The sequence below is a fragment of the Grammomys surdaster genome, unplaced genomic scaffold (genome assembly GCF_004785775.1).
Source record: "Grammomys surdaster isolate TR1022 unplaced genomic scaffold, NIH_TR_1.0 128, whole genome shotgun sequence".
Lineage (NCBI taxonomy): Eukaryota > Metazoa > Chordata > Mammalia > Rodentia > Muridae > Grammomys > Grammomys surdaster.
This window is the reverse complement of record NW_021604586.1, coordinates 6,258,906-6,283,995: the sequence shown is the minus strand read 5'-3', so window position 1 is coordinate 6,283,995 and position 25,090 is coordinate 6,258,906. Positions and strand designations below refer to the sequence as shown.

Here is a 25,090-nt window from a genome sequence, read left to right as displayed (position 1 = left end):
AAACAGCAATAGAGCATCGAGGAGCAATGCCAGCTCTCAGGAGGCTGAGGTGTGGGGTCGAGAGTTCCAGGTCAGCCTGAGTTACAGAACAAGACTCTGCCTCCTCTCAAAACAATACCACCAGCAGTGTTAACAAAAACATGCAGTTTATAGAGACAGACCAGTCAGACAGACCACAGTAACGTCACAGTGTGGCTCACTCTGGTGATGCTGAGTTTCCTGTCATGGAGGGGTGCAGGCGTTGGTCTTTAAGGTTTAGGCTATAGTATCATGCAGCAAGAGTGTTAAAACAGCCTCCCCAGTGAAAAACAGGACACAAAAATCCTAAGTCAAGCTGGCCGTGGTGACACGTGCATTTAATCCTGCTACTAAGGAGACAGAGGTAGGCAGGTGGATCTCTGTGAGTTTGAGGCCAGCCTGGTCTACATACCAAGTTCCAGGCTAGCAAGGTCTACATAATTATATCCAAGCATTCACATGGTAGCTCACAACTCCAACTCCGGAGGATTGGCCACCCCCAAACACTCACACACATAAAATATATTTAAAACAATCCAAAATTAAATAAAGATTTAAACTCTAAGAGAAAAGGCCCAATGAGTCCCAAGGAAAACAGCAAGGTAAAGCAGATGTAAGTAAGGATGGAGCCCGGTGGTGGTGGCGCACGCCTTTAATCCCAGCACTTGGGAGGCAGAGGCAGGCAGATTTCTGAGTTCGAGGCCAGCCTGGTCTACAGAGCGAGTTCCAGGACAGCCAGGGCTACACAGAGAGACCCTGTCTCAAAAAACAAACAAAACAAAAGAAAAAGATAGGATGGAAAATATAGAAACAAGATGGTAGGACCTTAAAGTGTAGCAAGAGCCGACAAGCACCCAGTCTTAAAATGGACACTGGGCACACTGAAGCTAGGCAGATAGATGCCGGCCCCCAAGGGCACCCAGGCCTCAGTGGCCACCTATGGGATCCATGAGGCTCCAGGACTGGACATGAGGGTGCAGGAAGAGCACCCTGAAATACCTGGGAGCCCCACAGTGGCCGGAGAGGAGAGGCTGGGTTCCACCTCAGGCTGGTTGCAGGCACCCTTGTGTAGGCCATTTGACCTCTGGCGAAGCCAGACTGCGCTAGTGGATCCCAGAATTTTGGGACTAGGTTAGGGTAGAAGGTGCCATGTGCTCTGAGCGCAAGATCACCTCAACAACATCAACTTTCACTTTCACAAGTGCCTCTTCTGCTCAGGCCACCACGTGAGTGCAAAGGCTCCTGCGAACAGACCCAAGGCGGCTCACTGACTGCCCGGGACTTCATGGTCAGGTTCAAGCTGGAGCAACCAGAATGCACAGGCCACTTGTAGGACATCCGAGATGTGATTCCTCCCTCCCCATCATCCCTAGTTAGCTCACTCCAATCAGCTCCAGGACAAGCCTTGTCCAGCTGTCCTTTGGTGTGCCTCAGTTGACCCGCCGCCGCCTGGCAGCTCTGTGCAGGGTGTCTTGTGCATGGTGAGGGCAGAGGCTCCTGGCGTTCATGCCCAGGATGAGAGAATGACAAAGCAGGTCAGAATGGAGCTACCATGTAAGGGTTCAGTTTCCCTTGGGTAAGTGTTAGGGTTCAGCTCCACCTGTCTTTGCCATGCCACTCCCTCCCCCAGGGGCTGAGGGTCTGTTAGCAGGTGGGCACTATGTCTTCTCATGAGACTTTCAAGGAAGGCGCTAACAGTGTGCACCCACCTGTGCAGCTGCCAGGACACTTGAAGGAGATCCCTGTGCAAGCCTGAATCCCAGCACCTAGAAGCCCTGTGGCATGTGTGTTCAGGTGGTGCTGAGGCAGGTGATACAGAAACATGCTCTGAGGATCTGCCCACCTCAGAATTAGCCTTGAGGAGCTACCAGCCCAAATGCACGGCTCCCGATTTTCTTCTCAGGCCTGCAGGGCTTGTTCATCTGTCTCCTAGCGTTTCTCCAGGAGTGTGGGAGGCATCCATAGGGGTGGGGGAAGGAATCTGTGCACTTGGGGTTCTCATGACTCCTTTCTCTTCCTCAGGGGTTGTAGCGGTGGTGGGCAGGCCACACTAGCTAAGCGTGGTGGCAGGCCCACCAGTCCCTTCCGTGAACCATCACTGCCCTCTACTGTCCTGAATCTTCACTATAGTGTTGAAACCAAGAGCAGGATATGGTGGGTGGGATGGATGGTGGGGTCATGGGTCTGCTGGAGAAGGGAGGATCTAAACGGGGGTCCCCAGAAGATCCAATGGATGGTATATATTGCCTCAATCAGATATGTATATGGAATTGTCGGAGGGGAAGCATTGCCAGCAGCATGGGGCTCTCCCTCCAACCCTTCCCTGGTCAGCTGGGTGGATTTCGACAGGGCTGAGCTCTGTGCCAGTAACACTGGGCCTGGGGACCGTGCTTAAGATCTCCAGCGCAGGGGGCAGGCCAGCCAACTTGGCTAAAGCCCAACTGTACCGGAGGTGCTCTGGCAGAGGCTCAACACCACTGAGCCTCCATCTCCCTGCCCATGGACCAATCCCAGTGCTTGGGGAAGAGAAGGGCGTGTACACCTGGCAGAGATGCGGGGCTGGCGGCAGTGCTGTTCCCTGTGTTGTCTCATGGATGCTCACGTGCAAGGCAGATAGATTCCATCAAGCCTCCGTGACAGCAGCTTGGCCAGCACAGGCCTACAGTAGAGTGGAGTGTTGAGAGGGAGACCAGAGGGAGGGGTGGACGGTGTCCTGCCTGCAGGGCACTGGGAGGAGGCAGACCATGGTGATCTGAGGCTATCTTGAAGGGAGGAGTGTGCCAGGCAGGGCTGAAGGAAGCCACCATGACTTAGCGAGCAGGCTCTTAGGCACTCGGTGGTGATCGTAGCAGTAGCTATGGTATAGGCTGCACACATAAGGAGGTATCGTGGATGGTTTACTTTGGAGGTTGACACACACAGGCAGACCAGTTGGGAGGCTCATGGGGACTGACTTTGGGGTCTGTGACTGGGGACCAACTGCTGGGTATGGAAGGATGTGGCTAGCAAGTTTGCCTGATGGCTATGAATTCAATGGACAGGGGCCCTTGTCTCAGGACCAGGCTAGACAGTGAAGGGCAGGAGGGTTAGACAAGAGTTGGTGATCTGTAGAGACCTGTAGCTCAGGCATAGGGTAGACTGAGCAGGACTGGGCTTCTGACAGTGGGACAAGAGAAAGTCCCTGTCCCTTCTGCATGGTGAAGGCAAGGAAGGGCAGTCTGCTCTACAAGAGTGGAGAATGGGATTTATGGAATGAGCGAGGCCAGAAGCCACATGAACATCAGGAAGGTGGAGGAAGTGTGGCATTCTGAGGAGATGTGGATGGAGCCCTTAAGAGGAGACTGGGAGGAATGTTCCAGAGTGGGGGTATGAGATGCAGGTGAACATTTACACAAAGTACAGCAGCTGGAGCTGGTGCCTTCATCACTATAGCACGAGGGGCAGGGGGGGTCACGTGCGGTGTGTGTGTGTGTGTGTGTGTGTGTGTGTGTGTGTAATGTGTCCTAGGGAAATGTTAGGGTAATATCCCTCAGCGGGAAGTCAAGAGCCGGAGCGAAGAGGCGTGGCCAGACCTGTGACAAACTCAGGAGTGTCCCAGTGCCCACGGTCCCTCCAAATCTTTAGAAGGGAGGTTGAGACAGGTCTCTCATATAGAATACGGCCATCCTGGGAGCAGGGGACAGACACCCAGGGGAGGTATGTCAGTTGGCTGTCTTGCTATGGTGGCCACAGAGCAGGTGCTGGAAACCCCTTGGGCCAAGGGGATTTTGGGAGAAGAAGAATGGGTCATGAACTTGAGGGTGCACAGGGACTGCTGACATCTGTGGGAGGCTGCCAGGACTCAGTGAGTTCTAAGCATAGGTGTGTTTAGACTGGGCACATGCCCAGGTCTAAGCTCATGTTTCTCCTGGCCATACACTGTGGGAAATGGCAAGATCCAGCATCCCAGTACAGGGCCATGTGAAGCTCACAGGACTGCCCAAGACATGGTAACACTCTTACAGCCCAAGGCTCGGACAGCAGGAGGAACCTCCTGGTACCAGGGTACATAAAGCCTGACCTACAACTCAGCTTGGGTGATGGTCACAGGGTCTCTTCTCTGTGTTCTCAGAAAGGGTCTCAATCCCATTTTACAGGCATGGAAACTGAGGCAGGACTGGATATGTGGGCCTGTGGTACAATTCTGCAACTGTATGAAATGGGGCAAAGGGAGAGGCTAGGGGTCACCTTGGGCCTCTCTCATTCAAGCATCTATTACCCACCAGTCCACTTCCCTATGTCCTCATCACCTTCAGACAACTTCAGGCACACACTGAAGGGGCACATACTGCTAGAGGGTAGTGTGTGCAGACCCGGGAGGCATTTGCTGTCTACCAGGCTTTCAATGGAAACCATAGCTCTGCATACAAATTCAGACAATGCGGAGGGGCGGGACAGAGAGAGGGTTTGTGGCTTCTTCAGATTTCCCATCCGGCTGGCTTTTGTGAAGAGAGGGCCCAAGACAGAGGCTGCTTGACTTCTCTGGGCCCTTTGCTAGCCAAATCCCCAGCGATCCAGTTGACCTGGGGGATCATGGCACCTCCTACTAGTAGGGTATGGCTTTTATTGTACCCCTTGTGGTAAATTGGGCAGGGCCTGTGAATGGACTCTCAGGAACATTTATTCTTGTATAAACCCAGGCCCATGAGCAGGTCACCTCAGAAGGCTGGGTGAGAGGCAGACTGGCCCCCAGGTTCCCGGAGGTGTTTTCAGGGTTCACTTTCAGCCTCCACAGCTGCCGGCTAAGACTTAGAGTTGGAGAACAGGCATGTTTACTTTCTCAGGGGACCAAGCAGAGAGGCCAAAGCACCGGCTAGACTGCCCTTGGTAGGGCTCTGCTAGACATGGCCTGTAGCCGGCCAGCAACGGACCACAGGTGCTAACCCAGGCCCAACTCTGTAGTGGCGGGAGGGACACTTTGGGGCTTGGCGTCCTCCCTCGAAGACTCAGAAGTACAAGGTTTCCTTCTCCCTAGTGGTCTGCAATTGGATGCGCTTTCTGGCAGGGCTGCGGGTGAGCCAGAAGCAGAGGAAAGGAGCGGTTGAGCCCCAGGAGGAAACGGTGGGGTGCCCCTTGCAGGTCTGCACAGGCTAGGGTATGGAATGAGACCCACTAGATCTAAGACAACAGGCCGGCCCGCCAGCGAACTTATCACACCGAATGTCTTTATTAAGTGTCAAGGGTCCCGGTGGTGCGGCCCCACAGGCTCACTTTACGTGCTCGGCGGCGTGAGAAGAGCAGTAATACTTCTTGTGTGCGATGAAGGTGGACAGGCTGCTGAACCTGATGTTGCACAGGCGGCAGTAGCGGTGGCCGCCACCACCACCCGGCGCAGCAGCAGGCGCGGGCGGGCCCTTGCAGGGTGTCCGAGCGCCTTGATCTGCCGGGTCAGAAGGCGCGTTCTCGGGGGCAGGGGAAGGAGAGCGCGGTGCGCGGCCGTCGGGGCTGTCGCGCGGAGCACGCTCGGCAGGCGTGCGGGGCTCAGCGCCAGGGCCGGCCGCCGGCTTGGCCACCTGCAGGCCGTGTGCCTGGCGCAAATGCTCGACCAGGTCGCCGCGAACGCGCCCGTTGGGCGGGCAGTAGGGGCAGAGGGCGGCGGTGCGCAAAGGCGCAGCGGGGCACGAGTACTTCTTGTGAGCCAGGTAAGCTTCGAGGCTGTGGAAGCTCACGCGACACGCCGTACACTCGTGGTAGTCGGCCAGCGCGGGCAGGGCAGGAGGCGCCTCCGGGGTCTGGCGACGCGGCCGCTTGCTCAGGTCTATGGGGCCGTCGGGGACCGGGCCCGGGGAGGCCGTGGGGGCGGGGCCGGCGCTCGCGCTCGCGGGTCTCGGGGAGGCGGGCAGCTCCGCCGTGGGGGCGGGGACGACCGGCACGGGGGCGGGGCCTGCCGCCGGGGGCGGGGCGCCGGGCAGCTCGTACAGCTTGCGGCGCCGGCGCGTGCGCACGGGCGGGGCCGTCAGCGCGGGAGCCGCGGGGCCCGGAGCGGGCGTGGGTGCGGGTGGCCGGCGCGGGGGCGGGTCGTGGCGCGAGGCGCAGTAGTAGCGCTTGTGCACAGTGTAGGTTTCGTGGCGGCTAAACCGGATGTTGCAGGCCTCGCACAGCGTGCGGCTGGGATCGTCCTCCGCGTCGTCTACCGAGCTGCCCGGGCTCTGGCTGCCCTCGCTGCCCCGGCCCGCGGCCTCAGTCTCGGGAGTGGTCGCGCCACTCGCCTCTTCCTCTCGTGCTCCGGGCCCCGGCGGCGTGCGTGGCGGGTCTGGCTCGGCAGCGGCACCCGCGGGCGCGCGGGCCGGGCCCGTGGCCGCTTTGGGTCTGCGCACAGCGGGCGGGTCGTCGGGCGCGCGGCGGCCGGAGCAGTAGAGGCGCTTGTGCACGTAGAAGTTGTTGATGTTGTTAAAGGTGATCTCGCACTCAAAGCACGTGGCGCCCTTAGTCCCCGGGAAGAGGCCCGTGGGCGCTCCCGCCGCTCCCGAGCTCCCCGCGCCTTGCTGTAGCCGGTTGTGCACCAACTCCGACATTTTGGCCAGGATCTCCGAGGCCTGTGGCGCTGCAGGGACGGTGGTTGTGCCCGCGTCCGGACCGAACACATACTGTGGCAGGAAGAGCGTCCCGGCCCCCGTTAGCTCTCCCGGCCCTGGGCTAGAGCCAGGCGTGGGGCTGGACAGTTCTGTCTTCACCCTGACTGGATTGGGGCTGTGTGGTGAAGGTGTCCGAGATGGAGCCTGGGGACCTGGCTCTCCCGGCCTCGAGGCACGGGCGGCTTCAGGCTCCTCTGCAGCCTCCACCTTGATGGTCTTGGGGGCTGCAGGGGACTCGCTGCTGCCCCCATTTTGGGGGGGCACTCTGGTCTCTCCGTTGGTGACTTCGGCCAAGGCCTTACTGTCCAGTCCTGAGGATGGCGTGGGTGCCTTGTCAGCGGGAACCAGGGGGCTGTGCATCAGCGAGTGCTGTTGGAAGCCTGCCAGGCTGTCTACAAGAACACAAGGCTGCATGTCAGGCCCGGGGCAGGCCCTAGGTAGGATGTGGTAGGCAGAAGGGATTTAGGACCAGGGTTGACAAGGACACCATGTGTTGCCTATGGACAAGTCCCTTCCCTTCCCACTTATCAGAGGGCCAGTGAGGCCCCAGTATGGCTGCTTACCTGGAGGAAGTTTGGCTGCCGGGTGTCCAGCCCCTGGTGAGTAGATCTCACCCTTGGAGCCTGGCTGGCACACCATGTGGTTTGTCACCAGGTGGCTGTAGAGGATGTCCCTTGTGGTGGATATGAAGCCACAGTTGTGACAGACACCTGTAGGCCACGCTGTTGTGGTCAGGTTCATGGGGCTGAGGTATAGCCCCAGAGACCCCATCCCGACCCCCTCCAGCCCACCTACCGCTGAGCGTGTCCGTGTGGACCTTGAGATGGCGTTCACAGTTGGCCTTGGTGGTGAAGGCTGACAGGCAGATGAGGCACACGAAGGGGCGCTCTCCTGGAACATGGAGAGAACACTGGACCCAGGCCCCTTTAGGCTTGGCTATGGCAGGGCAGTGTGGCCAGGGCAGGGTGGGCACTCACCACTGTGACTGCGCATGTGGATCTCCAGCGAGCTGGCGCTGGGGCAGCTCTTTCGGCACTGGGGGAAGGGGCAGACGCGCTCATTGGGGTAGGTCTCCTTGGGTTTTTCTTCAGTCGCTGAGACAGGAGAGCCTGCACGCTGGCGGCTGGCACAGTAATAGAGGAGGTGGGCTTGCAGGTTCCGCTCACTCCGGTACCAGATCCCGCAGTCTTTGCAGGGGAAGACATCCTCTGTAGGGGTACAAGCGGGGCACGGACTGGATGAGGTAGGGGCTGGCTAGCTCAGATCCCCTTTCATCTTGTCTCTGAAGGCCCCGTCTCGTTGTAGGACTCACCCAGGCTCTGGGGAGTCTCCTGTCCCTGCACTACTGATGTGGGGACTTGGGGACTCAGCTTTCGGGCATGTATTACCCTCCCCCCCAGCCACCACCTTCTCTTTCTACTGTATGTTTCTCATGGGGCCTGCATCTAGATCCTCTCCCCAGAGGGCCCTCCCTATGGTAGCAGGCCATGAGCAAACTTCTAGCACTCAGGTCACCCATCCTACATTAGCTGGGTACTGTCCTTCAGTTCAGTGTCTTACTGGAGCATAAGTCATCCCCTGTCCCTCCCTCTCCCTCTCCACACACACCTCTCTCTCTCTCTCTCTCTCTCTCTCTCTCTCTCTCTCTCTCTCTCTCTCTCTCTCTCTCTCTCCCTGTTTGTGTGTGTGTTTTAACTGGACCTCTTGAGCACTGAACACTCAGAACCTGCCCTGCCCTTTGACTTGAGTGTCACCAAAGTCTGCCCTGGAGAGTCACATACTTACTGTTGATGACCGCGGTAGCAAGGATGGATGCCATGCCAGCCTGCTGGGGCAGCAGCTGGATGTCTGTGTGCACCGGGGCTGAGCCTCCAGGTTCTGCTGGTTCCTGCACAGCGTGTTTGGGAGTACTGTGGGGCTCGGTCACGAGGAGCACATGGAGTAGTCCACCAGAAGGTACCACTTTGGTAACCCTGCACCAGAGGGTGCCATCTGTAGGGTACAGGCATTTATGATGCTGGGTCCAGTGATTCTGGGCTTACAATGGGGGTCCTCCCTTTGTCTCCCACACTGAGGCCCTGCTGTACTCCCTTACTCCAGGGATGAGTGAGGCCAGGCAAACGGCAGGAGATAGATGCACTCAGGTTCACAGCTGTGTCTGAGCAAGGACTGGGGGAGCTTCCCTTTCCAGTAAAGGGTAGACATGGGACTGGCAGGGATAACCGAGGGGATCTTATGTAACCACTTGGCTGGGTGGAGGGGTGTCCCAATGCAGGGGGCTCCAGAACAGGCAGGTTTTCAACCTGTTGGGAGTGGACCAGGTGCTGTTCCCACAGTAGCCTGTAGAGGGCAGCCTCAATCAACAAAACCCAGGTGTCCTGGGCCAGCATTTCTGCCTAGTGGCCTGGAACCCTGAGGCTGCACTTCCCTGTGAGCTGTAGGTAGGAACACTGCTGGCCTCAGTCTCAAGGCGGTGGCCACTCCCAGCAGAAAGTGGGGAAAGAAAGGGGACTATGTGTGTGCTAAGGTGGCAGTAGGAGCGGAGCTGCAGTGCAGAGCCGTGTAAGTTATCGGGCAAGTGATACAGGAAAACCACCCATCAGTGTCCACAGGACACTGTGGTCACTGGGACCCTGTCTGCAGGCCCCACCAGGTCATGTCATGTTTATTATCAGCATCAGCCCTATAAGGGCCTCTGTCTTTTGTGGCCGGCACACTTGTGCAGAACCATGCTGTAGACGCCTATGGGCAGGCCAGGGTGGTAGTGCAAGCACATGGCTGATTGCTTGCCAACATCCAATCTGGTGTTGGGGCGTGTTTCTTCCTCGTACAGGCTGCCTTCTGGCTGCTCTCTCTGGTCCTTAGAGCACCTATTGGTAGGACTGGGAACATGATCCCCTGTGCCCAGCAGACAGCATGAAGTGTTGGCAAAGGTCCCATGTAGCTGACCTCAACTCTCAAACCTCTGGTACTTTGGGAAGGTGCTCTGCTTCTGCTGAGGGCCTACTGAGGAGCCCCTCAAGGACAAAACTTCCAGAATATTTTAGCAAACAGGATGAACTGAGGGAAGATCCCCTTTGCACCTCCAACTCTTAGAAGGTTGGACGGGGAGGGGGGGCATCAAATAGGATGAAATGATTTGGCCACAGCCTCTTACCCACTTTCTACATGGAGCCGCATCCTGGAAGGCAAGGGACTCACCAAGTCCCACAACTAGTAAAGGGCGGCTCTGGGTCTGAACAAAGTCAGGCCAGCAGAACCCAGGTTGGGCCTCAGGTTGCTGCCCTTCGGAGGTCCCCGGAAGCTCTCGTAGTTAAGTCTCTACCTAAGTCTACATGGGGAAGCAGCGCTCTCAGTGGCTGTAGAGCGGCCCAGTGTGGCCCCTCTAGCGCTCGTGTCAGTGGGTATGATTCGTCTGGACTGCAGCTCCTAAGATTGTCCCTCACCCTCTCAGATGGAGTTTACGGTGCTCTCAGGCAGTTTGACTATTACTGTCACCCAGATAAGCTGGTGTCCCTTTAAGAGCTGGACCAGAGCCAAGTGTCCCTGCTTTCTGAAAGACCTTAGAGGGGAGGGAGGCAGGCATGAGACACAGACCCTTCCTGTAGATCTCTGAGTTGGCTTCTTCTTCAGTTAGGGCCTGGGGTAGCATCCTTAGCCAGCAGTTCTCATCCACCATCAGAGTCACAGCTGGGCCCTAGGGAAGAGCAGGGGTAGGAAAGGATCAGCCTACACAGCAGTGCCTAGCGGGGCTGTGCTGTGTTGTGTAGTGGTGGTCAGTAGTTTGACAGCTCACAGCGGTAGGACCTGTGTAGTTCAAACACTATGGTATCTGGAGCCATGGCAGGGAGCTGGGCTTTCCAAGGCTAGGCATTAGTCTCTTGGGAACAAAGCTCCAGAGAGATCAAGCAGTGTGCCCAAGGGCACACAGAGCTGCTGGCACCAAGGGTATGGCCCATGCCACACAACTGCTAGATGCTTGCAGGGAACTGAGAGGGAGGGAAGGTGGGAGGGAGGGATAGAGAGAGAGAGAAAGAAAGGGGGGAGGGAGGGAAGGAGGCTGTGTCTCCGTCCTCCGGTAAAGCTTTCCTCTCTGGTGTAGGGTGGAACTTTTACCCCTGGCCATTCATTGGAAGCACTGTCCTTTCCCTGGGGTTGGCCATCCCAACCCAAGAACAGCTGTGTTGCTGAGGAGTGATGGACAGTGGGTACCCGAGGTTCCATGCCCTCTTCACCATCATACAGGCCAGGAAGCTGAGGCAGAGTAAAGGGTAGGGGCTGGGGGTAGAAGTTCCAGCCTACGGCTGTGCCACACACTTCCTCTGCAGCTTGGTCTGAACCTGGAAGGAAAGAGCTCCGGGCTCAGCCCCCCAGGGCCACCAAAGCTGCTTGTTTCCTGCCCCCTACACCCTGGCTCTCAGCCCAGCAGCAGAGGAAGTATACGTGGCCATGTCTCTATGCAGCCCAGGCTGGAAGGCTGGGGTGGGATTTGGTCTCACATGGAGGATGAGACGCAGCCAGTGGCAGGCAGAGACAGCAGAGGCCCAGTCCTGTTGTCCTTGGAGGGTGGATGACTACTGCCACCAGGGCATCAGCCTACGGGGATGAGTCTTACTTGGCTCCTGGACCCAGCCACCTGGGCACTGGGTGTAACAGTAGAACATGCCTGTGTATTATCCTGTCAGCCTGTTGCTGCTTTAATCAAATGCATGCCTTTCCATCAGAAACCTGCGCCTCAAGAACTTCTAACCAACGGCCCAGAGCTCACTCCCAGGCTCTTAAGAACCACTGTGGCAATGGGTTCACTGGGTAGGAAAGATCAATAACTGGCTGGAACAGGAGGAGAAACAGGCTGCTGACTGTATGGGGCACTGCCAGGACAGTGCTTGACATTCCTGGGTTTCCTTGTGTGTGGTGCCCACATAGGTTCTGGAGCCAAACATCATGGTCTAGTTCAGGTTTGACCTTTCCCCTGTGACCCCTGTGGACCAACTCTTCACAGACTCCATTTACATGGCATATACAGAGCCAGCATGATAAGGCCTTCTAGCTGGGAACTCCCAGTGACCATGTACCATGAGGTCATGACAGCCCAGCCAGGTGGCTGCCACATCACCTGCCTGCTGCCACGTGGCTTGCCATGGAGCAGAGAGTGGAGATAAGCTGGCTCTGAAGGGGAACCCTAGAGTCCCAGCAGGTGACACCTGCACCTCTGGCCTCAGTTTCCTGTATACCAGCAGGGTGAGGCCCACATGACAAAGTTGCTGTCACGACAGGGGGAAGAAACTCCCTTCCTTGTCCTGCTACCATCTTTGGGGGGTGGTAGGTCTGGGGGTCCAGGCAGGCCATTTCCCTCTCTGTAGCCATTTCTGCCCCGGGCACAGGTTAATGTGAGCATAAAGGTAGTCCTTGGAGCTGCACACACTGGCCATGGCTGCATACTTATGCTTTGCTTGAAGGATGACATGAACAGGAAGGCATCTCTGGAGCCAGGTATGAGCCTTGTGTCCTGGACCTTGCTGGCAATTGCTACATGTCCACTGAGGGAATGCATTCTACCTAAGAGCGCCTACTTCAAGAGGGTGACTCCCAGAGATGCAGGGGATAGGTGAGCCTTCAAGGTCACAGTTGGATAGCATGGAGTAAACCCGAGGGATAATACAGCAGACAGGTGTGGGCAGCCACACTGGGGACCTCTGACTCTCACAGCCTAGCTGTTCCTAGCCTGAGCAGACAGCTGTCAGTGAGGTGGCTGGGTCCGGCCCGCCCTGCCTCAGCCTTCCACGTCTCTAATGAATATTAATGAGCAGAGGAGGGTGAGAAAATTAATCTGCCTGATCCTCTGATGGGTGCTGTGGTAACGATATGAAATCTAATTATTCGTCCCAATATTTCTAAACCCTCAAACTGAGACTGACAGCCTCGCGGTCGGTTTAACGCTTATCGCTCTCCGGAGCAGCATGTTCACCGCATGATAAAAACACGCGCGCACCCGCCACTTTGCTGACACTGCACAAGCCGCTCTTTCTGTGGAGGTCCCAGTGCAGGGAACACCATACCGCACCCCTTTGCAGCACTGTGGCATGGGGTGAACCTTGGGGAGCTGAGCTAGGTGAGAGCTAGTGGCTGCTGTTCATAATCACATCAAGTCCCTAGGGAAACATCATGAGATCCTGGCTGCCCCAGAACAGATGTCCCGGGCCTCCACGCACGGTCCCTTCTCTGTCATTGCCCTGCGTCAGGGTAGGTTGGGGCTTGAGACAGGGCTTTGCATTCACTCCCCCCGCCCTGGGTCTCGTAGGCCCCGGAGGGAGGAGTTCAGCTCCCAGCCGGCCCCGGGCTCCTCTCAGTCTGTTCAGGTGTGTCTAGGTCCGAGAAGAGTCCTGGCATTTGTCCCACTTGCTGCCCCTCGAGCCCTCACTTGTCTCTCCCCCTCCTGGCTCCAACTCCCCCTACCCCAGCCTAGGATGACATCAGCCACTTTAAATTCTCCTGTGGATCTGAGCCTGCTCCTGTTCCCCCAACAAAGAGGTCACTGTCTCGACTCTGTGGGCTGATAACCATCAGAAACCATATCTGAGCACCATCCACTATGACAACTTTATCTGAGACTGTTCCCAAACCTTGCTGTTCATAAAGCCATTTATAGGGAAGGTGGCCCCTCTCAGGTGGGCAGCTTGGTCCAGAAATGGGATCCCACACTGCTGCCTGGGCTTCAGGTCCCCATATGCTAGAGAACCACTGCTGAGGCCTGTGCCATAGGGTGACTCCAATGAGGACCTTTCTCCTGCTGACCCTCCTTCCCTCCACAGTGATGGCAGCCCATGGCTTTTCTCTCTTCCCTTTCTCCTGCTCACCCTCCCTCCCTCCACAGTGATGGCACCCATGGCTCTTCTCTCTTCCCTTTCTCCTGCTCACCCTCCCTCCCTCCACAGTGATGGCGCCTGTGGCTCTTCTCTCTTCCCTTTCTCCTGCTGACCCTCCCTCCCTCCACAGTGATGGTGGCCTATGGCTCTTCTCTCTTCCTCAGACGCCCATCGCTCACCTCACAGGTGCAGGGTTGTGGCCCACCGAGAATACATACTGTGTACACAGGGTTAGACCAAAGTCTGAGAAGCTCTGCCCCACCCCACTGTCATTCCTCATCCATGCACTTGGCCTCAGTCCCTGAAGGCCAGCTGTGTGGCAGGGGCTAGGGACACAGGACATAGCAAAGAGGAAGGACCAGAGCCTATCAAGGGCCAGGAACAATAGGAGACAAGGGACCAGTAAGGGTCAGGCCTGGGCTCACTGCTAACTGCATTCTGTTGGGAGAGCAGCCAGGGATGATGCTGGCCCGTCACAGGCAGAGACATGAGGGCAGAGATCACCTGCAAGGGAGGCACAGGTGTATGGTTCATACCATCTCTGCCAGCCATTCCTCTGTGTGGGGTGGGCCTTTGCTCACCTCCTGGCCCCCAGCCTTTTACCTCAGGGTGGCTTTGGAGTCCAGGGATGGAGCTAGCTGCAGGCAGGTCTGAGGCCATAGCTGCTGCAGCTCAGGAACAGATAGGAGGAGCCTGAGGAAAGGCAGGAGACTGAGATATTTCCTAACTCCTCCCACAGCAGACCGGGAAACTGAAGATGGAGAAGAAAGGTGCTCAGGCCCCTACAGGGCCAACAGCAAACCTAGACTGGGCCTGGTGACCGAGCCTAATGACACTCCTGACTTGTCCCACTCTCTGTGGGCTGGGCAGAATGGTAGCTTCACAGATGTTACCAGAATTGTGAGAGTGATCTCATTTAGAGAAAGTCTCTTTGCATATCTGAGTTCAGAATCTCATATGAAAGAATTTGAATCACCTGGGACAGGGTCGTCCCAATAGCAAATGACATAAAGAGAAGAGGCAAGGGAGCCTAAGCCACATGAAGGCCCAGGGTCCTGGGGCTGCCAGACGCCTCAGGCAGCTCTGCCTCAGAGACCACAGGACCTGCTCTGCCCCTTAGGATAGTGGTAGTGGCCTGTGTGCTCAGCCATGACAGAGTGTACAGGTTGTGACACTCAGGGCACATCTATACCTGCTGCTAGGGTACATCAGACAGCCATTTTCCAGCTGAGGTTCGTCAGGCTGGGCTGCTGGCTCTTTAAGGCTTTGAATGCTTCTGCAGGCCAGCAAAGCTCTCAAACACTGTACTTCACGTCTGGACAGAACAGCAGCGGGCACAGCTGGACTGCATGTCCTGGAGAGGAGATGCCTTTCTGGGTCCCATTCCCTTCCTGTTACAGAGATGAGAAGCTCCCCCAGCACCTCCAAAAGTCCCAGCAAAGCGAGTTTGGGCTTTGCCATGCTAGCCTAGGCTCCCTCACTCCATCCCCAGATGAGAGGACCTCAGGCCATTAGGGACTGACTTAAAGGCCGGTTCGCACTTAAGTCATGCAGTCTGGGCCCTCCTGATCCCCCTTCAGTCTTCTTAGCCTGTTTTCTTAATGCATCGGCCACCCCGCTCACTCAGCAGTCACAGACCCTCTCCTGGCCTCACTGATGCTATGGTGGCTCCTGGCCAAAGTAAGTAAGCTGAGCAGGCAGACCAGCATGGCCAGGGTGGGTGAATGGCTCTGCACTCACCATCCACCTATCCATCCCCCATGTCCGCCCATCCCCCCCATGCCTATCCATCTGTGTCTGCTCATCCACTCGTCCGCCCATCCATTCACCCACTCACCACCCATCTAGTCACGTGTCTGTCCGTCCACTCACGCCCTTACCCTGTCTATCTGGTCACCTGTCCACCCACCTGTGCCCATTGATGAACACACGACTACACGTTCACTTACCCATCAGCCCATCTAGTATTCATTCACCTAGAACCATCTGCTGGTCTTTTCATCCGTCTGTTTACCATGTATGCATCCATACCCACCCACCCACCCACTCACACCCACCCACTCACATCCACCCACCCACCCACACCCACCCACCCACTCACACCCATCCACTCACTCACATCCACCCACCCACCCTCCTTACCATCCTCATCTCCTCCCTCTTCTTTATCCACTTTGAGCTGTGACCTAAGGAGGCTTTTCAACTGTCCTCTTACAGGCATGGAAACCATAGCGAGCGATGAAGACAGGACTACAACTCTCCACTCAGGGCTGTGTGACTCAGTTTCCTTCCTGGATACTAACCCTGGATATCTGGTGTGGGTGGGAGTGTTGGGGGGCATTTCCCTTTCAACTTGTCCCCATGGTGAGCAGCCCCCAGCCTAAGAGAAGCCCGGGAAACGGGCTGCATATCTGCACGCGCCCCCTCCTTCTCTAAGGGGAGAGGAGGAACTGCCTGGCGGCTGATAGGGCCATGGGGCAGGAGGCGACTTCTTCCTTAGGCTGCGGGGAGAACTGGGACCCATCAGCCGAGCTCGATAAGAGCCCGCTGAATGTTAGCAAAAATATTTAGACAATAAACGAAGTATCACGAAGGCACCCATATCTTTCAGAAATCAATCATCTGTACCGTGTGTCTGGACGCTTGGCGCCAAGGCGGAGATAGTGCCTTGCTGGGGAGATAAGGGTTAATCAAGGATTTAATTCTGAGAGATAGAGAGGAGAGAGGGAGGTGCTTCCTCCCTCTCTGAGCGCCTCAGAGGCAGGGACTGCACTGCTTTGGCCAGCATCTTATACCTAGGTGGTGTAAGATGCTACCTTCCTGCCGCCTGCCCAGGCTGAGCCATGCCAGGACACAAGCTAGGAGCAGAGGGTGGCAAGGCCTGGGGCTCTTGTGGAAAGGGGTGGCTTGCAGATGGCAGGAGAAACATTTGAGCACAGCTTGTTTTAGTTCTTCCTTAGCTCTCTGGAGCCTGGTGACTTAGGCCAGAACTTCAGAGTCCTAGCTTTGTCATCTATAAAATGGGGACTCTGCGGGCTAACAAGATGGTTCAGTTGGTAAAGAGGCTTGCCTTTAAGCCTGGCAATATGAGTTCAATCCCTAGGACTCACAAGGTAGAAAGATCAAACCAACTCCTCTAAGTTGTTCTCTGAACTCTACATGTGTGTGTGGGCATGTGTGGATGGACAGATGGTGGGGGAGGGGGAGAGAGAGAGAATATGAATTTAAAAAAAAACTGGGGACAGTGGCCTGCCTCCTAGGGTTGGGGGAGGATGCCATATGGAATGTACCTGGGACATACTTTGTCCTAGCTTTGGCTGACCACCCCAAGGAATACAGAGGAGACAGACACAGGGCATACCAGGACCTGGCTCCCAGGTCTGGGCAGACCTGCCTTTGCTGCTGTTGCTACATATGGCTTTTCCCGACTGAAGTCTGGAGCCAGGGGCTCCAGGTTCCTGCTTGTATACTGACTCCTCTTTCTGACTGACCAGTGCCAGCAGTCTCCAAGTCACTGGCTGTCCACAGCACACATGGCACACCCTCTCTGCACAGCCACGCTGAAAGCCCTGGCTTCCTTCCTACAGGACCTTAATCAGCGGTTGTATGACATTCCTCTCTGGACCTTGGGTCAGTCTCCATCCTCAGGCTCTACCAAGTATGTACAGGGTCAAGTACCACTCCAGACCTCTCTTAATCCACGATGCTGCCAGCAGGCAACGGGGATCAACTACTACCTCACAGGACAGCCTGGCCCTACCCTCTCTTCAGGCCTAGGCCTAAAGGAAGCCTCTGGGTTCCACGTGACCTGCCTGTGATCTCAAGGACTGAGGAAACAGTGGCTCTGAGCAGGAAGGATCTGCCTGGGATATAGAAAGCAGAAAACCCAAGGTGGACATGCTCTGGTCGGGAGCTAGCTCCTCCTCTTATTGGACAGTCTGGGACAAGTTCCCTATCATGGTGAATGGAAGACTATATTTGAACCCAGTGAGCACAGATTCTGAGTCGCCACATACGGCTCTGAGTGGTGGTGGTCTACTGCCCCCACCTGCCTGTGGCCACTGTGCCATTCTGTGCTCCTGAGATATTTCTGAATATGAGTCTTCGAATGGAAATGTGTGTGTAGCATCCTGGCCTCTGGGTGCTGGGGAAGTCCAGCCTATTTTGTCAGCCTTCCCCACAAAGGGCCCTAAGAAGGCAGCCATGGGCCCTCAGACCAAGGAACCCAGAAGTATGAGACACTGGCCAGCCAGTGAATATCTTGGATCAATCCACACTCTAAGTCCACATCAGGAAACAGGGCCTACCCCACAGTACTCTGGCAGGGAGACACTTCATCCTAGGATTGACAGGACTAGCCAGGAAGCCTAGGGCTGGCCCAGGCCTTTGCCATCACAGGCTGTGGACATTGTACAAGCCCGGCCCCCAAGCCCGGCCCCCAATCCCTGCTCCCCTGTTTATACCCAGGTCTCTGTGTCCTGGTGTCCTTTTCCATCTGAATGATTTCAAAAGAAACGCATACATCCCAGCAGGAGGAAGCCAGGCTGATTTGCCACAACAGAAGCAGCCTCAGAAGTAAGGCCAAGATAAACGGCAGCATGGCTGCGGGGAAGGAGGCTGCCTTGGTTGGGCAGGGCTGCGGTGGTGAGCAAGCATCTGCGGTGCTGGGAAGCCACGCCCACCAAGCACCTGCTCTCAGGTCAGAAGGACGCTTCCCTTTTGCAGCACCCCTTCCCTCCCTCCCAGTGGGCGCCTGCTCCTTGCTGCTCATTTCCTTTGGCCCTCCCCTTCCTTCTCTCTGCTGGGCTCGACTGCTCCTCTAGGAAGTCCCCCTGGGATCCCCAAAGCACAGTCTTACCCCCTTCAGACGCTGCCCACGAAGTCCCTCCCTTTTACCCTTGCCTCTCTGGGTTCCACCAAAGTTCCTGCTGGAAAGGCAAGAGGTTTGGTCGGCCAGCTGGGGCTCGGCTCCTTACCGGTTCTTCTCTCCCAGGGGACGAAGCTCTGGTCTGGATGCTCCCGTAGAATGGGCCCCAGGACAGGCCCTCAGTGAGGCTCAGCCGGGCCCGCACACACCTCTGCCCATCCTGCAGTGCCAGCTCCAGCTCCTCTGAAGGGAAACAAATGAGTGAGTGGTTGCTTGGTGACCCCCAGCCCACTTTTGTCCCACAGCCCCTACTTCCGGCCTGGTTCTAGGGCCAGGCCTTTGCCTTTTTGGAGGGCATGCTGGGTTGTAGAAACACCACAAAGACATGGACAGGGAGGCCACACCATGCCTCAGGGAGGTCACAGTCTGTGGAAGCTGTGTGTGAGCCACACACTGCGTGCAGGACCTTGTGTGCTAGGCTGAATGACAGCTTTTACAAGACATCACCCATGACTGTGAATGCCCCTTACATGTGGGGAGGTCTGCAGGCATGATTAGATTAAGGGGCATGTGATAAGATCACCCTGGATTAGCAGGAAGTTCTAAATAAAAGACAGCGTCCTTAAGAAAGGCAGGTGGATAAGACAGAGCTAGAAGGTGTGCCACATGAGGCTTCTAGAACTTTGTTAGGTTGGGTAGGTCGTGACAGAATGCTAAGGCAGGGATAAGGAGCTCCTTGGTTATACTAATTGGTGTTAGCTGTGGGACACACAGACACCTGGCCAGCCACCTGCCCTACTTGAGCCTCTATTTCTTTAAAGGATGTGGGAGCATGGTCACTTCCTCAAAGGGTGGTACTTCCGCAGGCCACACACCCTCTGCCCGGTCTGCCTGCTACCGAAGCTGCCAGCCCGTGGAGGCCTCACATGGCCTGGCCTGGTCCCCTGGCCAGAGTGCTGTGGCGGCCCCACTTCCTGGAGCCCATCAGGCAGGCTGTGGCCTTAATGGGCGCGATCATCAGATAACTGGCCAGCTAATGGTGGAGATAAGGTGTAAATACGCCAGGAGGCCCCGTGGAGAGCTGTAACTGGGCCTTTGTCTTCCCGGGGCTGATAAGATGGCAGTGGACCAGGACTGGAGGCCAAGGAGGCCTGCGCCCCTTTATCAGCCTAGGAGTGGGAGAGGGGCTGAGAGGCCAAAAGGCAGGCTCCACACTTCCTAAAAGCAAACAGTCCTCTGCAGCTCACCCAGGACACTGTCCTGGTGCACGGCTGTCCCACTGGCTCCCCCGCCCGCTTCCTTGCCCCCAGGGCATGGCCCAAAGCTGACATCAGGATGGTCAGTATTATCTATAGGAGCAGGGCCAAGGCCTGGGCAGTACTGTCCTAAGAAGGATGCAGAGACTGGCGCCTGTGAATTTATTCCCAGTGTGGGTGAGAAAACCGAGGCCCCAAGAGGCCCACTGCTGGCAGTAGGTGTCAGGATCCAAACCTGGCGCTACTACAGGGCCGTTTATCTGTTGTTGGGACAGTGACCTGCCATCCTCCCCTGGTTTCTGTGCCTATGTCTGTGGTCCCCACATAATGGCCATCAGGACAGAAATGGAATTAGAGTTCTCCCGAGAGTCTGTGCTTACAGGTCAGCCACCCAGAGTCCCACCTAGGTGTCAGAAAGGGGACATGGAACCTCCGTCCCAAGATGGGTGTCCTGAACCTTGAGACAGACAGTTAAGTCACCTAGTCCCACTTCCAGTCTGTGTCTAGAGCACTCCCTGGGATGGGGCCTGGCTCCTTGCAGGGATACCTTCATCTGAGGCTGTGTCCTCATAAACTGGGGTACAAGGCAGGGAGGCAGTCCATGCAGGCCAGCCTGAGGGTGTGGTATGACATGGCAGTCCCACAGACACACCTGTCCATGCTGCTACCTGTGGCAGCCAGCGCCTCTTGGACAGCCTGGGCTCCAGCTTGCTTCCAGCCCCCATGGGGAAGGAGGCAGTCGGTGCCAGCCCTTGCTCACCCACCGGCAAACGGCCCCGCACCCTAATCAGAGTTCACGGCCATGGCCCAGCCTTCCAGATAAGAGCATGGCTGGCATTTCCCACGGCAGCCATCCCATCCTCTGAGTATCACGCACCGCCAGAGAGGGCTGGTTGCTGATAAGGACTGTGGTCCCTCTCCCAGGGGGGAAGCACCACAGTCTGCACTCAGGGACTGAGGGAAGCCTGGGAGAGGTGGCAGTGTACAACAATCACTATGGTAACATGCCTCTCTGGTTCAGGGTCCATGTCAGCCAGTCTGAGGCTGCCTCTTGAGGCAGATTGGTAAGGGGAGGGCAGCTGACCTCACCTTCAGCTCACCCCAGAACCTTGTACAAGGCAACCTGTGCAACTGTGCCCAGCAGCTCTGGTGATAGTCAACATTCAGTTACATAGATAACCTAGTTCCTGCCCCAACCCCTTGCAGCCAAAAGACAGCTAGCACCCAGCAGATACGCTCCTAGCAAGTAAAACAGCACAAGAAAAGTGTGGTTTGAAGAAGCTGTTCTTTTACCAAGGACCCTGACACTGACAGCACACAAAGAAAAGCCCAGGGCTGACGGATGGGATGCCACTGGAGCTCAACAGTGGTGACAGAAAACTTGGGCTGGATGTGGCATAATCTAGTCTCTGGGTTTGTGGCACATGCCCACTGTCATAGAGTTCTGAGGGTGTCTGGGGCAGGGATTGGGGCTGCAGCATCTGTCCTGGGGATTCCAGGAACAAGGTAAATGTCCAGATGCTCTCATGGGCACAGGCAGCTCCATGGTGGGCTGTCATGGTGGCTTTCCACCTGACTTTGATCCTGGCCACCTGCTTCCTCAGCCTGAGAGTGGAGAATGTGCCTTTGTCTCTTAAAAACTTGCAATCCGCACGTGAACCCTGCTCCCATTTCTGTGTCACAGCCCAGCACCAGATGTGACTTGCAGGATCCCCCCAGGCATACTTGGGACGCTGAGGCTTGGGGAGTCCGGAGTATGCATGGTGGAGTCTCAGCACACTTTACAACCTCAGTATCCACTTGAGGGATGTTGGGAGGGAGCAGCTGGCTTTGGCCTGAGCTTCCCTATGCTCCCTGGTGAGCCCTTGACAGGAACCAGGCTGTCACTCTAGGTCTAGCACTGGGTCAAGGGCTAATTTATTCAGGTAATCAACCGTACACATTGCTTCCCAGAGCACGTGCTGGGACTTAATTGCATTCCCCAGAAGCATCTTCAGGGAACCTAATGCATATTTATCTGTTTACAATGTTAGTCATGCATAGTTCTCCCAGGCACCCATCCCCCGGACAGAAACCCAGGATCCACTTCCTCAGCTGGAGCCTGGCTGAGGTGGGGGTGGATCTGGCCATTGCTGGCGTGCTCTGGGGGGCAGAACTGGTGTTCAAACTAACAAGCCAAGTCCTGACAACTCCCCTAGTGTCTGTGTTCCTGTCCTGCCAGAGCCTCGGTTTACTGTGTTGTAGAAGGAGTGTACACACGTCTTCCTAAAGAGTACGTGTCTGTTGGCTAAGTGGCTGTGTTTACTACAGTGCTGAGACTAGCTCCCCAGGTGATGCCCTTGCCCTGGGAGCCCCTCAGACCTAACTGGAGGCCCCCTGGATTCTTGCTCTACCTTGAAATCTAAGCGGTTTCCATCACCAGCACACACAGCACAGCCTAGTGCTGGTGTTGGCGTCCTCTCTATGGAGGTGGAGGAAGCCCAGAGATCTTAGTGAGATCCATAAGGTCCCATGGCTGAGGGAGGCCACTCCTTTTAAAATGTTTTATCTATAGTATGTGTCTATATATATATGTATGCCATATGTGTATCTAGGTGCCTACAGAGAAAAGAAGATGGTGACGGATCCCTTATGGCTGGAGCTTCCTGACATGAGAGCTGAGAACCAAACTTGGGTTCTCTAGAAAAGTAATTAAATGCTCTTAACCTCTCTCTCTCTTTCTCTCTTCTCTCTCCTCTCTCTCCCCCCCCCCCTCCCCAGTCCAGGGTTTCTCTGCGTAGCCTCAGCTGTCCTGGAACTTGCTCTGTAGACCAGGCTGGACTTGTACTCACTAAGATCCGCCCTCTACCTCCTGACTGCTGGGATTAAAGGCATGCACTACCACCACCTGGCTAAGTATGGCCTCTCTTAAGCCCTGACCTCAGAGTGCCCTTCTGATAGGACACGAGTCACTCTGGTTTTCCCACGTGAGTAGTGGCTGGCTTGCAAATCTAAAACAAGAGTCTGTGGTGTGTAGGATCGTCAGCAAGAGGCTCCCTCAGCTCAAATGGGCCAGACCCCTTGTGCCAAAGGCCAGTGCCTCTGAAGCACCAAACCAACCACCCAAAGCCTCCACCATGCCCTGTGGGGTCTGTGGTTGGTATGTGGGTGCCCACCGGCTCACCACCAGCACCTACTTATCTAATCAGCCCATCGTTCCCCGCCAACCCGCCCTGTGGCTCCCACAGGGCAGCTGGGGCGTGGCCTCTCTCACAAGGATCACCCTGTTTGCTTTTGATAAAAGTCACAGTAAAGGAAAGAAAAAGGAATGAATGGAGAGGGAGGGAGGGAAGCCCCAGTCTGGCGAGGTCTAGAAAATTCTGCAGGTATGAGCACAGAACAGCATAGGTAAGTCATATGGCCCAGAAGGACATCAGCTCCCACTAAAAACAAGGGCCAGGAAGGGCAAATGACTCCCTAGAAGCACACAGCAGATGACAGAGGGGTCAGAGAGCAGCTGGAATGTGTTCCTGGGTCAAGCCACACTGAAAGCCAAATCTGGCTGTGAAAAGGGGCTTGTGTGTTATGCCTTCGTTGCTCAGGGGCTGACTCTGTCTGCTAAACAATTTTTAGGGACGGTGGTGTGTGTGTGTGTGGGGAGGCATTGGAAGCAAGTTTGGAGAGGTCAAGGGACTTTCCAGAGGCTACATGGTCAGGAAAGAGAGTTCAGCTGGCTCTCACTAACCCCAGACTCATGACTCTAATAAAGGTAGTGCTGGCTCACTCATAGCAACCCCACTGTGGTAGGCAGCTGGGTATGCCAGACCTCAACCAGCATTTCCCATTACAAACAGGAGTGTAAGCAGCAAAAGGGGTAGAAAAGGCTCCTGAAAGGCCAGCAGGGTCCCAGTGCTCACTTCCAGGGAACTGAACAGGGGCTCTCAAGCCTGTGGCCACTGACACGGCCAAGAGGGAAGTGTTTCCTGCCAGGCATCCTGCAGAGGGAGATGATGGCACCAGGCAGATAAGCTGCAGAGTGACAGGCACCGTGACCACAGCTTGAGCACCACCTTCAGAAGCAGAGGCACCGAGGGCTGGGATGAGCTCCAAGGGAAAGGAGGGGGGGGCCTGTGCTGGCCATCGGAAGGTAGATTCTGACTTTGCAGAGTGCCTACAGCTGCCAGCCACTAGGGAAATGGGGTCAGTAAGCTGGGTGACTGGAGGCCACCAGAAAGCTGGGTTCAGGTCCTGTAAGGATGTGATCCACTCATACCAGGAAGCAGCCCTGCTCTGAGCCACTTCCGTCCACTCTTGTGAAGGCAGCAAAGGTGCTGGGACATGCAGGTGCAGAGTGGTGTCCATGGCTGCCTTGGGTGGGCTGGTCCGAGGGGTACTGCACCACACCCTGGGAAGCTGCATGCTGTATTCCTCTCCTCACTCTGCTCAAGTCCCCTCCCTCTCACCTCACTATTCTCAGTGGTTCAAACCTCAGAGGAAAAAGGTGTCTAGCTTCGTAGACTGCCAGCCCTGAAGAACATTCTGGGCATCACGTGCCTGGGAGACAGGGCAGCTGGTCCCAGGAGTGGGAGAGCACTCCTGTTTCTCTGTCTTCCTACCCATCCAGCCTCCTCTTCCTCAGGTCCAGCCACCACTCTGGTGGCCCTGGGGAGGAAGAAGCTAACCTCGAGTTTCCTGTCCATCAAAAGGGAGCAGGGTAGGGTATGTGTGTGTGGTCAGCTTGGCCTAGGGCTGCGTCACTGGGAACCCCAAACACTGGTGCCAGGTGGAGGAGGGCTGGTCCAGGGTGCTGAAGCCCGGCCCCTTCCAGCTAGTCCATGGCCCCTCCCTGGTCTCTAGGACTATGCTTGTTGAGTATTGATTTTTTGACATGGAGCAACAGCCAGTCTTTATCGGCTGAACCCTGGCCCTTACTAATGGCAGATCTGGGTCCATCTGGGAAGATCAGGCTAAGGAGGGTGGGGCTTTTCCTTCCAGGGATCTGTGGGGGCCTCTCTCCACAGGGTTGGCTCTCACAGAAGGTGCATCTATAGCTTGTCATAGATCAAGGGATGCCAGGGGTAAGGCACCCCTGCTCCTCCTAGGCCCCTGTATGGTTCAGAGCCAGGATTCTAGGTCTGAACCTGGAGACAGGACTTCTTGGAGAGGGACACTACCTTTGTCCCTTCAGGGCACAGCCAAAGCAGCCAGGCTAGCAGGGAGAGCCATGGCACCATGGCAACAGTGGCCTGTGTACCCCCTCACCCCTCAAACAACACACAGGTCCCTTGTTGGATCTCATGCCATGCCTAGGCAAGGAGCTCTTTCCCACCCGCCCCACCTCCCTGAGGAGGCCAAGAGGCATGGGTTCCAGGCCGCACGGAAGTACAGACATGTCTTCCCTAGGCTCCACGCTAGCCACTCCACCGTCTTGTCTCCCCAGGCTAGGGACAGAGGAAGCTATCAGCTTAGAGCCCCCACTTTTCCCTGCCT

The 25,090-nt window shown here is 56.3% G+C and overlaps 1 protein-coding gene across 1 annotated transcript in view; it reads right to left on the bottom strand.

Moving 5' to 3' along the window:
• Positions 1-4,660: 4,660 nt before the first annotated feature.
• Positions 4,661-25,090, bottom strand: part of Zfpm1 (zinc finger protein, FOG family member 1) — a 55,308-nt gene continuing 34,878 nt past the window's right edge. The window contains exons 4-10 of the mRNA XM_028753768.1: positions 18,475-18,608; positions 10,230-10,329; positions 8,418-8,624; positions 7,610-7,840; positions 7,428-7,523; positions 7,196-7,342; positions 4,661-7,024 (exon numbers count right to left, since the gene is read on the bottom strand). Coding sequence (XP_028609601.1) covers positions 5,265-7,024; positions 7,196-7,342; positions 7,428-7,523; positions 7,610-7,840; positions 8,418-8,624; positions 10,230-10,329; positions 18,475-18,608 — 2,675 coding nt within the window. The 3' untranslated portion in view covers positions 4,661-5,264. The remainder of the gene's footprint in view (positions 7,025-7,195; positions 7,343-7,427; positions 7,524-7,609; positions 7,841-8,417; positions 8,625-10,229; positions 10,330-18,474; positions 18,609-25,090) is intronic.